Below are 11,791 nucleotides of genomic sequence, written 5' to 3' on the forward strand. Positions count from 1 at the left end.
TTCTGCCAAAGAGGTTGTCCTGCGGACCAACGTAAGCCGTATTGGCGTAAGGTTGAGGAGAGGGAAAAAAAAAGCCAACCTCCCTAGCAAAGCAAAACAAAACGAGAGAGAGAGAAAAAAAAATCAAACCCTCCTCTCCCTCTCTGACAGTCGGAGAAGAGGTTGTGCTTCTTCTTGTTTGTATAGTTCTTGCTTTTGGCAAAAAAAAAACCCCCAAAAGCTCACAGTCAGTGTGGGACGGGTTTTAATATCTTCACTGTTTTTTTACCATCAAGGCGAAAATGCCGCTGGAATGAAAGGTTGTTCCTAAGAGATATCGGTGGCCACCCCCGCCCCCTGCTCTCCCTGCTTTTGCGGGGGTCTGAAGCTGCAAATGGCCTGGAAGCCCCTCCTCCACCGGGCGGGGCCTGCATTTTTTTATTTATATTTTCTATTTTCTCTCCTCCTTTAAACTCTGACACGTCTGCAGTGAGTGAGTGGCATTGGCAGACTGTCAATCCCTCACCAAAGCGGCCATCAAACAACATAAAACACACACAGTCAGAGAGCTGGGCTCATAAATTTCAGCTGGCTGATTTTTTGCACATTGCTTTAGAGTGTGTAATTAATTTTTTTTTTTTTTTTACAGTTCACCCTATTTCTGTTTCTTTGAACAAGTTCAAACTTTTTAGTTGCTGCTATAAGCAATTTGAGTGGATTTCCCCCATATATTCTTAATATTGTTATTGTTATTATTACTATCTTTTGAGGGGGTGGGGGTTGCATGAATGTGTGTGTGTTATGTTTTCGTGGCTTTTGCAGGTCTTTGCCACCCTGCTAACTTCCTAAAGGATTTTGAGCAAGTTTTGCAAGAAGATTTTTGGACAAGGGAAGGTGTGTGAAAATAAGAAATTGGAAGAAGTCTTGCCTATGTGTGCGAACAGGGAGATACTGCAAAGAAACGTTGATCAGTTGTTTATGCAAGAAAAACATAATAATGATCCGAGAAGATTGTAAGTAACACTAAAAGATTGTATAGCATCGTGAAGGAAAACAGTGGAATAAACGACAAAAATCGATTCATGTTCTGAAGGCTGGGTTTTTTTTCCATACATGCAAGAGAGCAAAATCAAGAACTGAAACTGTCTAGGAGACCATCAGATTTGCCGAATTTTGTTTTGTTTGTCGTTTTATCACCCGATTTCTCAGTTTTCTTGATTGTGAAGCCAGTGCAGCTCGTGCCATAGCGCATTGATTGGGTTGCGGTAGAGTATGGACGATCAGTCCAGGATGTTGCAGACTCTCGCCGGTGTGAACCTGGCTGGCCACTCGGTGCAAGGGGGCATGGCTCTGCCTCCTCCCCATGGACATGATGGGGCAGACGGGGACGGCAGGAAACAGGACATCGGAGACATCCTCCACCAGATCATGACCATCACTGACCAAAGCCTGGATGAGGCACAAGCAAAGTTGGTTTCATCTAAAAATTGTACCTTTCTCCCTTCTTATTTCGCCATTCTAAAATAACGCCCAGTCTGACTACTAGAAAGCAACTTCTTTATATTGTAGGGAAATCTGCAAACAGCCAGGGAGCTACAATGTTGTTTTTAATGTTTGTAAATGCGGATGTTATGCTGCTTGCATTTTTTTACGTGTTTGTTGAATATTATGCTTTATATACTTTCGTTTTTTTTCTCGCCATGTCTTAGGGATACAGTATCCATCTGACAAGTTAATTAAAATCACCTTTTAATAGACAGCCCAGAGAGCTTTTCCTTTTGTATATAATAGTATGCTACAACTTTTTTTTACTTTTGCCCCCAAACTAAGATTAAATGGGATGGCGACAGGGGTAAAATATTGATGCAAAACAAAGCTCAGTGTCTTATGTTATAGTAAGAAAAAATTAGTAAAAATAAAGAGTACAAATTGTAAAGCTCGCCCAATAAATCAGTAACAATGTAGTGCAAGGCAACGCACTTCAGACAGGGTTTGATTTACACATGTAATCATAGCACATGTGAGTAGCCTAATATGTCTTAGAAATAACGAGAGAACTGTCGCCTTTTTAAAATATAGAGGCTCAAAAAAGCTTATTTTGCAGTTGTCTGGTCTGTGAAGTGAAGCTGGGGTGTTTTGAATGTTTTAATTATTTCCCGTGCTCTTTGCAAGTTTGATGAAAATATAGTAACAAAATTTTACATACAACAATCTTGTATTTGCTCCTGCAATTCCAAGGTTGACTTTAGAAGCTCGCACGTTTCTTCTTAATGGTTTTTCGCCCTGTACAATATGATAATACCGGCTGGGCAGCAGACAAGAAGAAACGTGCAGCTTTGTGTAGCCAAGATTACACGTCGCTTGCTATTTACTTCCTAGTACTTTTCTATCCGCCAACAAATGCATTCGAAAGCGCAAATATTAAAGCAATCGTGTCCTGATAACTTGAAGAAAGGCGCCATATTTTAAAATACCTATGTTAACACGTTTGTTTGTTTGTTTTTTTGCCATTTTTGCAGAAAGCATGCGTTGAACTGTCACAGAATGAAACCTGCCCTATTCAGCGTCCTCTGTGAAATCAAAGAGAAAACAGGTAAGATCCGAAATGCTTGGTCTTAGAGAAGCAGACCGTCAAACAATCATATTGGTACTTCTCAGTACAGCTTTTATTCTGCGATGCTGGGAGCCAGGGCACCGCCATCTTTGATCATTGCTCTCTTTCCTGCTCTTGTGCGAAAAAAAAAAAATAAAAATCTCTCGTTTAATAAAATCTGAGGGTGATTAGTTGTCTTTCTACAATTCATGATCCCAATGTAAAAAATGAAGTGCAGATGAAAATTATCATATATCTTTTTGTACTCAGTAAATCCCCCACCTCTGGTTTGCAAGCGGGGAACTTAACGGCGAGGAGTGAGTGCCCCTCGCTTCCTTGTTTGTGTGTCAGTTTCTTAAAGGAGCAATGCGCCTGCAACTGCCAACCGCAAAAAGGAGTTTGTCGAGACTCTTTCAAATAAGGAAGGGCTCTGGGAAGAATCGCCCAAAGCTTCCTGTAGCACTTTGGGAGACGTTATTGTTTACCTGGGCGATTAAATAACTGCCAAGCATACTAAGCGGTTTTCTCATAGATATAGAATGAGGGGGGGAAAAACCACGTTTGACCTAAATAAAGCGTACCACATTAGCCTGCTGACATTGTAGCATGTAGTAAAATATGTGTAGGTGAGGAAATGCGCCAGGGGAAAAAGGAATAAACAGTTTGCTTATGTTTTCTTGGTGATTATAGACTGGTGGGTGTGTATTGGGTAAAGCTGAGAATGTCACTGAAAACATGACAAAAACCCCATTTTAAAATGCAATGTCTTGTAATTGTAGAGGAAAAATAAAAGGCAAGGGGAAGAACAGGCTGCAGTTTAAAATGTAGGTTCTTCAGATTTGCAGAGAGCAAGTATTTTGCAGATGGAGTTTTGACTAAGTGTGTTGGGAGGGTTATAGACAGCTTTATATTTGTAAAGTTAGACAATTATCTCTCACTCTCTATATACATTTACAGTAGGTTAATTACACCCTACTTTTTGATGTATATTTCAACTGGAATTTAGTACATAATTTGCAAGCCCTATATTCTGCTTTCGAACTTTAAATAGGAACCTCACCTCCTAAGCTTTTCCCCATAGATTCTTAAATAGGAGAAACCACTCACTACAGCTGGCCCCTGATGATGAAGGTACAGCAAAAAATAAGCTCAAGGCCCATCCACAAATTCAGTTGTGGGTTACTCTTCAGCTAATAGTGTGAACGTTCGTTCACGTTGTAAATAGGTATGAAACTTGTAGATACAGTGGTGTAGCTCTGTTTGATTTCACACATTTCACAAAATAATCCTTAATAAACTTCTTGTAGGTATTTGTTAAAATATATAATGAATGGCAGTGCAGCTGCATTTTTCTTCTTCTCTCTGAACATCAAACCACCTGCATTCCCTTTTAAGTTCTGGCTCACGAGCTCTTTCTTCTAATTAGAAATTGGAGGGAAAGATTGCCCTAATTTTGGTGGTAGTTGAGACCACTGGACTTGGCCTTTCTTTTCAAACTATGAATTTATAATCACAGTAAAAATAACCAGATCGTTCACTGGCCGGCACATAGAAGCCAACTTTTCAACATTATCGGTGGTGTTATACCCAAAGGAAATTACCTCTGGCTGGACGTAGTCAAGGAATTTGTTCAATACTGGGGGTGCTTAAGCACCCACAGCACGCACAGAGCAGGCTCCTATGGTCCGGGATCAGATGATACCGGTACTTGAGCACACTATTTGCCTGTGTGGACAATGAAAACATCGCAGTTAAGGAATTAAAAGCAACTATGTTGTGTGTGTGGTTTTTTAAATCTGCTTTTCAGTGACTGCTGTTGCTTGATGGCAGAGGATTTTCTGTTTATCAGGGATTCCTTGCCAGGGCCTGATGACAAGTAATCACAGGGGTATATTGCTGTGTTGTGAATATTATGATTGATCTCGCTTTATATTTTAGTGTCTTGCTCTGGGTAGCAAGAATGGTTTTTTTTGTTTGTTTTTTAATGTGCTTTTGATCTTATCAAAATACCTCCTCCTCCTTTTCACCCTCCCATCACGGCTTACTTATGCGATGCGTTTGTTTGCTAGTATTTCTTCAAACTTTTGCCCACCCCAGTTTAATGCCATCAACCTGTCCTATTTCTTGAAGCACTTGCAGTACGCAGATTTTCAATTAAGAAAGCATAGGTAGTCCAAAATCTTATTTGCTCACGGGTTAGCCCCAGTGTTTTGAAAGAAAAGCATAGTCAGGCGAGCACATGTCAAAGGTGAGTTTAAGACGAAAAAAAACCCCACGTCGTTTCAGATGGAAGGATTATTGGCAGAGATTTCTGCAGGGCCATTGATGTTTTCAGCTCTGAGAGTAAAACTGACAGGGACAGAGCATTTGTGGTTTGAATTGTTTCTGCGGGGGGTGGGTGTAAACGAGATCTTATAAATTCAGACCCTACATTTCTGTTTCCCGACCAGCCCAGTGAAGTTTGTAAGTCACTGGCGGTTTTTTTTGTATGAAATAGTCAATAATATGCAAATGGTTGTTTTGCTGCTAGGACTGAACACGGAGTACCTCGGAAGTGACAGCGTATGGGAGTGCTGAATTCTGCTAACAGTATGTAAAAGGGAAACTAGCCCTGAAATTAAAAAAAAAAAACGAACCCGGATAAATATGGTTTCTACATTTATAGTTAAATGTAAGTGTAAATAATATGACTAAAATCGGGAAGCGGAGAAAATGTTAAAGTAAAAAGTACTGGGATATTTTGTCGGCATGATTTCATTGGGATTATGTAATATTTGGTCGTTAGATTAACAGTTTTGAATTTGCAGATTAGATGAAAGATTTTTAACAGGTTTTTTTTTATAGTACTGTCGAGTGGATTTTATTTCTAGTGACCTGTACTGAACATGAAAAGCTTTATTCAGAGGACAGATAAAGTTTTCCTGAATGAATAGAAAATCCAATGCGTTTATGACTAATCTGTTTACCTTGTATGAAGCTATTTGAGTGCTGTAGTGTGGTGTCCTGTCACTCGTGCTCGTTTTTTTTTAAAATAGACTAAAAGGGGTCATTTTATGGAACATGCATTATACTTTGGTTAGTCGCCTCGTGCTATTTTTTTTCAGACAGTGCTTTAGTTCCAGACTGTTGAACCCTAGCTATGAGGTTGACTATATAGGTATTGTAGGAAACTGAAGAGCATCTCCTATCACAATCTTTGATTGTATCAAAACTCATGTTTCTTCTATACATAGCAGTTTACTTTTTTTCATGTTCTCCAACAGCATATTTCTTTGTCTTGCTGTTTATTCAGTTGCCCCAGGAGAGAATGCAGTGTGCTTTTAAACTCCTCTGTGGTTTTTGATTTTATAATTCCCTAGTTTTCATACTTGAAAACAATTAGCTTTTTTTTTTTTTAGTTTTCTTTTTAGTATTTGTGCATTCTTACAGACAACCACAAGGTAGCAGACTTTTTCAGAAAGATGGTTCTAATTTAATTTTCTTTTTAATAGCTTTTTAAAAAAAAATTTAAGCCCTGTGCTTTATTGCTGTCCTTCTGTTGTAAAATATTGTCATAAGAAAAGACTGCGATTTTTCCCCCCTGCTTGGTCTTCATGTGCTGCTTTGTCTTTTCTGCATCTGGTTCATTCAAATTCAGCTGGACATACTAAGTTCTTCCCCCCCCCCCCCCCATAGCAGTTTTTGTCACATGTTAACAAAATTATGTGGTGCATAGCACATGCAAGGTTTTTAAACTACCTGTTTCTTTACTTATGGATACATAGAACAAGATTTTGTATACCCCATATACTTGAACCTTTGGTAATGTACTGCACTTTAAACACTTCAAAAGTGCTAAACCAGGTTTAAGTGCATACAAATGGCTCTTCTCTCTTGAAAATATGAACTGTGATGTATTTTCTTAGTCAAACACTTTGTGAAACCAGTATTTTTCCAAGGACTTGTAATTTTGCCCCATAATTGTAAACAGTTTCTAAGTGACATGTACAGTAAAATATTCTTTATTTTAAAGTATTATAGATTTAAAAGAAGCAATGACAGATGTCAACTAAACTACAATTTAGTGCTGCTATAAAACCACAGATCCTAAATAGCATTCATTTACAAGTAATGCCTAATGGCATACGTGATGGTTTGCCAGATTTGTGGCTGTTTGTGAGGCTTATAAGTAGGACTGACTAGGGAAGATCATAAAACTTAATGAACTTCTAGACTGCAGTGAACAAGAGAGGCCTGCTGACTAGTTAGGCAGGTTCAAGTATTTTTATGTCTGGGGGGGGGGGGGGGGAGCAGAGTCACTGAAGGTTTTGACCTGGGAAGTAAGGTATTTACTTTAAAGCTAACTTGACAAGTTTTCACTACAAAAAGATTTCATCCTCACTGAAAACTGTCTTCTTCTCAGACATGTTATAATCAGCAATCTTGTTTGTCAAAAAATATATCACCTTATTTTCCTTTGTTTTGTTTTTATTTATTACTTGGAGAACAAATGTAACCAAGTGATAAACAAAAGTTAGTAAACCCAGTGCACGCACTAAAATCTGAATTCTGTCTTGCACAAGCTGCTTTACTCCAGTTATTCTTCATTTGTGGCAACACAAATTTATTCACAAAGATTAACAACTCTTTAAACGATCAGTTAAAAAAACAAACAAACCCTTAAAAGTTCTGTATTGATTTCTTTTATTACATTGACAGCAAGAATTAGGTCTGGACCAAATTCCACTGTTGTCAGGGTATTTATTTATATAATACTAGAATCCTTATTTTGTGACTAGAGAAGATTATGGAACACCTAATACTTGCAATTCAATAGTGCAAGGACACTCTTTTAACCCAAGCAGTAAAAGATGTAGGGAAGAACTAAAGCAGTTAATGCCAAAATTGTTTCACTATGTTCTTCCAGCTGTATTTCTTATGCAGGTTCTAATTTCACATATGCACGTAAAGATTTTGATAGAAAAATGGGTGGTTAAATTGATGGGAAAGAAAATTATTTTATTTTTTAAATTTACTTTCCTATGTATAGCAATACCGGAATCCCCAGTGTTTAGATTTGTAATGACATTCTTTGAACTTTTAGAATATAGTATTTTAAATTACATAATTGTTTTTAGAAATACAATAATAGGGAATGCAGACAGAATATTAAGACATAGTAAATAATATGAACTGATAGTCTAGTGTTTTAGAAACAGCATTGCACATTTTGTAGACTTAAGCATCTGCCTTTTTTTATGCTTCAGAGACCTATGTTAAACTAAGATCTACAAACTGAGTTTAATTAGATTGTGGAGAATACAAGTCTGCTTTGGTACTCGCCACTTTTACTGATGTTTATTGGTGGAAGACCCACCAGCTGTATATCACCCTGCCTTTATATAGTAGAATCTCATAATCTCATTGTGCAACCTGTAAACTCCAACATTGCAAAGGTCATTTCTAGTTATTTAAGTAAAATTGGGTCTAGATTATACAAATAGTACAGGTGATACATTTCCTCCTCACTCTACGAAGTGTTTTTTTTTAAATTCTTGAATATGAAACAATTATGCATATTTTAAATATCTTAACTGAAATTAATATAGGCTGTAGTTAATTAGATGCATTCCAAAGCAAGTCATTTATACCAAATGAAAAAAAAAGTGGATACAATGGCAAGAGATGATGGAAGCTAGAATCGGTAACTCAGTTGTTAGAGCTTTCATTGACAAAATTAACTGTAAGTACATAGTTTACAGATTTGGGCATTCTGAAGTCTTCTTTTTCATTTTAAATATTGATATGGGATTAAAATAAATGGCATGGTCTACCTGAAAAAAAATAATGCTTATTTATTGAGATTTATTAACCATATAAAACTAAAGCTATTAGATTAGGTTTAGTGTGATAGCAGTTCACTGCTTAGCATGATAGTAATGCTTGCTGCACAGATTCCATTTATTTTCCAGATTCTTTCTTTGTCTTCATGCTGGTTAGTTGAATACAAAGTACATTTTTGCTTTCAGAGTATGCCTCTTTTCAGGTTTTGTATACTAAGAAGTTCAAACAAGTATAGAAGCATGTGGGGGCTGCCTCTTTTTCTTTTACAATTGCTGGAATGAGATTTATTTTGTTTGCATGGCCCAGTCTATTTGAGTATTCACACCATGAGAAGAATGCTCTGTTTGTTTTCTCAACAGTCTTGCCTAATACCATTTCCTTATCAAGGTGATCAGCTTGGTTCAGATAACATATGCCTAACACAGCCTGCTTTTCTCACCATGCTGCTGACCTTTTGTCACTTTTTTGCTTTTCTCTAGTAGGCCATGTCTTTTAAGTATGAATGCAGTAAATAATTCACATCAATATGTAATATAAATTATTAACATTTCTGTCGGCTCTTGCAGTTACTGCTTTTATGAACTTTGAGTGGTTCACCAACCAAACTGATAAATTATGATATCTGACTGGATGTTACAGCTGTTTTGCTGAACTGTATTAAGCTTGACATACAATACCATCTTTACAACATTAATAAATAAGCCAGCGGGTGTAGGTTAGTATAAAAGCAAATACTTGAATATACCATTCAAGCCAGTATAGCTGAAATACATTGTATTTTTTTAACACAAGGGGAATAGGTTTGTGAGCAAACATCATTATGCAATTTACTTTTCTTTTTCTTTGAGACAGTGTGAGATGTTTTTTCAGTCTTAGTCCATAGGTTTGGTTTTTGTAGTCTAGTTTGTTGGTGCTCAAGTTCTGGTTTCACAACAAAAAACTGGCAATAATGTTGATTGATCAGACAAGGGCCCTGTTTACTAAGCAGCGTTATAGGCGCGTTAGCATTTTAAATGCGCGTTATCCATGTACGTGCCTACAGTATCCCTATAGGCGCCTACATGGTTAGCGCACTAAGTGCAGGCACGCTAATAACACTAACACACCTTAGTAAACAGGGCCCTAAGTGTAGCCTGGTTACATGTCTCTTGCCAAGTCCTCTTTGACTGGTAGTGTTGTGCAGAATTCAAGGCTGTATGAATAACTCTCAACTATGGAATGGACTTGCGAATCTGGAACTTTAAAGGCAGATAAACTTGATTTCTGCACTTAATTTTCTTACTCACTGTGATAGACTTCTCTTTAAATGGTTCTGTCAAAAGAGAGGAATATTTTCAGTGTCCTTTCTGTGCACATTAAGTGAAGCCTGAATGAAAGAGAGTATATCGTATATCTTTAGGATGCATCAGTTAGTTGCCATAATTCAAATAAATTATTTACATTTTTTATGATATTCCCAGTTTTGGCATGTATGAGCTATTTTTTAAACAGGTAATCTCTTTGCCTTTTTAATATACTCTTTGAAGTCAGCAGGTGCCCTCATACATATTTTGTTACTCTTACACTGCATTTTGTCTTTCCTAGTATTATAGATTCAAAGATTTTAAGTGAAATGGTGCTGAGTGATAAGTCACATAAATGGATGTTATAGGGAATACTGAAGCATATAGAAATCAACAGTATAAGCTAAATTAAGATTCTAACAGGCATTACAGATGCTGGTAACTTTGACAATTATCATTTGTTTGAACAGTAGTAAAACAGTGTGTGGTAAAAGTGTTTAGGGAAAGAATGAATAAAATGAACAGTTTTGCAATTCAAAGTAGTTTGTGGGGTTTTTTTTTTGTTGTTTTTAGGATTTCCTGGCTCCTCCTAAACTGCTATTGTGAGCCTAGAGCAGATTTTCCCATTGCTAATGCCCTAGAAGTATTAATTCACTTTGATATGCTAATTAGAGGGCATTATGCAAGAAATGAGATTAAGTGGCAGCATGAAGCCATTTGCCTGTCAGTAAATTGAGAGCTTTAGCATCCGGAGAAGCTTTGTTTTTTTTTTTCTGAGTTTCTCTTGGTTTTGCATATAAATAAAATTGATTGAAAGGTCTAGAGAAGCTTCTAGAACCTTGGTGGTTCTTTCCCCTTCTATGATTATTTAAACTTCATGTTAAAGACCTTCTCTGAATATTAATTGATCTAAAGGTAGATAATATGAAACATGAACAATCTTGTTATATTCTATTACTGTGCATAGAAAAGAATTGCATTTCTCATGTTATCTATTTTTGCTCTTGTGTCAAAATTTTAAGTTACACTTATTGATGCACATCTTAAGTTAGTTCATGTTTTACTAACTACATATGTAATTATAGAAATGTTTGGTAGCATTCTGTTGGTTTTGATGTATAGGACTTTCAAAGACTTGGTCATCCCAACTTGGTTCTAGCAATCTTTCAGAAAACACAGGTATATTAATTCATTAGGAAGGATAGCAGTATTAAATTGGCTATAAGTAGTTCCCCCATTCCCTCCCCCACCAAAAGAAAATAGAAGACAGCTATTTGGCATTTATATAAAGTGTCTATTATTAGTTAAGGTATTACAAGTTTAAATCTCAAGGACTGAAGAATGGCTGTATTTAATCTTTCTTTCTGGTTTTGGTTTTCTGTTTCGTACTATGAATGAGTATAGTATGCAGTCAAAGTCTGATGCATGATTTTTGATTTAGCACCACTGCGGATTATTTGCTTTTATTGTGAAATAATAACTAATTTGTCCCCAGCTAATACTGTAATATTGGCCTTTCTGTTATGAAAATATATTTCATACATAAATTGTGTCTGTGTATCTACAGCTGTGTGTGTGTATGCATGTATGCATGTATAAACACATACATTTGGTATATAATTTTTTTATGGCATAGATCGATCGATCTATTTATATACACACACTTCATATAAATGCCAAATAGTTGTCGTCTATTTTTTTTGGGGGGGGGGATGGAGGAGGAAAACTATTTATAGGCAGTTTAACATCTTCATCCTTCCTTTATATATATATAAAATAAAAAGATTCAAGTAAGCACCATATGTTATGGAAAAAATGCTCCAGTTTTGATAGATAATGTTTTAGTATGCTACCACTGGATCCAAGTGCAGGATTAGCTGTCTCCAGCAAGAACAAGTGAAAACAAATTGTGTAATGATTACTGTTTGACCTCAAGGATATATTTATTACCATTTCTGAACAAATTATACTAACATAAAAAGTAGTTGAAGTGATTGTGCCGTGGATAAGATGATCCATTGCAAGAGTGGTTGGGTTTATGGTACTTTATGTTGATTTTCCTTCAAAAATTATAGCATAGCCCTGTCACTATAAAATGTGATGACAAGTAGTG

General features: G+C 36.5%; 1 protein-coding gene across 2 annotated transcripts in view; it reads left to right on the plus strand.

Moving 5' to 3' along the window:
* The first annotated feature begins 486 nt into the window (after positions 1 to 486).
* The window catches only part of PBX3 (PBX homeobox 3), a 411,372-nt gene continuing 400,067 nt past the window's right edge, over positions 487 to 11,791 (plus strand). Inside the window, exons 1-2 of one of the 2 annotated variants that reach the window (XM_030207424.1) lie at positions 487 to 1,448; positions 2,499 to 2,572. In XM_030207424.1, the coding sequence (XP_030063284.1) occupies positions 1,252 to 1,448; positions 2,499 to 2,572 (271 nt within the window). In that variant the 5' untranslated portion in view covers positions 487 to 1,251. The remainder of the gene's footprint in view (positions 1,449 to 2,498; positions 2,573 to 11,791) is intronic. The other variant, XM_030207425.1, reaches the window with a different exon arrangement.

The sequence above is a fragment of the Microcaecilia unicolor genome, chromosome 6 (assembly GCF_901765095.1).
Source record: "Microcaecilia unicolor chromosome 6, aMicUni1.1, whole genome shotgun sequence".
NCBI lineage: Eukaryota > Metazoa > Chordata > Amphibia > Gymnophiona > Siphonopidae > Microcaecilia > Microcaecilia unicolor.